Source organism: Carlito syrichta, unplaced genomic scaffold, assembly GCF_000164805.1.
Source record: "Carlito syrichta isolate Samal-C Ts95f unplaced genomic scaffold, Tarsius_syrichta-2.0.1 Scaffold91562, whole genome shotgun sequence".
In the NCBI taxonomy this organism is placed as follows: Eukaryota; Metazoa; Chordata; class Mammalia; order Primates; family Tarsiidae; genus Carlito; species Carlito syrichta.
Window position 1 is genome coordinate 165,543 of NW_007035658.1, and position 1,482 is coordinate 167,024.

Here is a 1,482-nt window from a genome sequence, read left to right on the forward strand (position 1 = left end):
AACCCGCGGGCTCAGGCAATCCACTCACCTCAGCCTCCCAAAGTGCTGGGATTACAGGCTGAGCCACCGAACCCGGCCTCTTGGTTTATTTTTTAAGTTGCTTCATGACTGGTCCAAGCTCCTGCAACAATTCCTCTTATATACCCTTCCCTTCCCAAGTCTAAACACATTCACGTATACACCTTCACTCTGGAAGACTCTGTAATATTAGCTCTTCAGTAGAAAGAAAATGGAAAACAATTTCAGGCTTACCTTTAAATTCCTGATTTTTGCCACTTTGCCATCAACTTCCACAACAATTCTTCCACCTTCTTTGGTCTCCCTAGAAACAAGACCCAAACCCATATGAGAAGAAATGTTGCTTTTTAAAAAAACACAAAAAAAGAAGCTGGAAGCTGAGACCAGCGCTAGTGGGACAAAATGTTTCCCTACTACTGCACCCATAAGAGTCTCTGTCTCCATAAGCAGTAACAAGCATCATGTCAAGCAGTCCCTTAGCTGGCATACTTCCCTGGATCATTAGAATTCGGCTCTGAAACCGCAAATATTCACCACTTATTGAGTACCCACTAAGCGTGAGGCACTATATTAAGTGCACTACATCTTAGGCTGTCCTCTTCACATACTCTCCTGACACAGCTTCCTAACATACCACCATTTTTCTAGATGCAAGACTAAAGGTGAGAGAAATTATGTAACATGTCCAAGGTCACACAGCAGTGTGCAATGGTAGGATAGTGATGGCAGTGATAGCAGTGTGCAGTGGTGGCAGAGGTGGGATTTAAATCCAAATTTGTCTAACCAAAAATCTAGCTCTTAATTATACCTTTGAAGTCAGGTTTAGAAACACTAGAGAGTGTCAGGTGTGATGGTTCACGCCTGTAATCCCAGCTATTTTGGAGGCTGAGGCAGAAGGATCATTTGAGCCCAGGAGTTTGAGACTACAGTGGGCTATGACTGCACCACTGTACTCCAGCCTGGGTAACAGAACAAGACCCTGTACTTAAACACTGGGTCACCTGTATTTAACACTAGTCCCTGGCCCGGCATTTAACATCATCTCTCATTTTCTCTGGCATTTTGAGCATGGACATTGATTTAAAAAATAAAAGTACTGGAGTCTTCTCTGTTGAGACCCTGAGAACATATCCCTTTCTTACATCTTAAAACAGAATGAGAGCCAAAGATTTTTTTTTTTTTTTTGAGTTGGAGTCTCACTCTGTCACCCAGACTGGAGTGCAGTGGCCGCTCCCGGCCACCGCAGTTTCGACCTGCCGGGCTCCGGTGATCCTTCCTCCTCAGCCTTCCAAGTAGCCGGAATTACAGGCATGCGCTACCACGCCCGGCTGATTTTTTGATTTATTGTAGAGATGAGGTCTCACTGCCCAAGCGGGTCTTGAACCTGCGGGCTCAGATAATCCACTCACCTCAGCCTCCCAAAGGCGCAGGATTACAAGCTGAGCCACCAAGCCCGGCTGAGAG

General features: G+C 45.6%; 1 protein-coding gene across 1 annotated transcript in view; it reads right to left on the reverse strand.

The window, feature by feature from the left end:
• STARD9 (StAR related lipid transfer domain containing 9) overlaps positions 1-1,482 on the reverse strand; it is a 142,846-nt gene that overhangs the window by 136,180 nt on the left and 5,184 nt on the right. Inside the window, exon 2 of the mRNA XM_008059483.1 lies at positions 253-322. Coding sequence (XP_008057674.1) covers positions 253-322 — 70 coding nt within the window. The remainder of the gene's footprint in view (positions 1-252; positions 323-1,482) is intronic.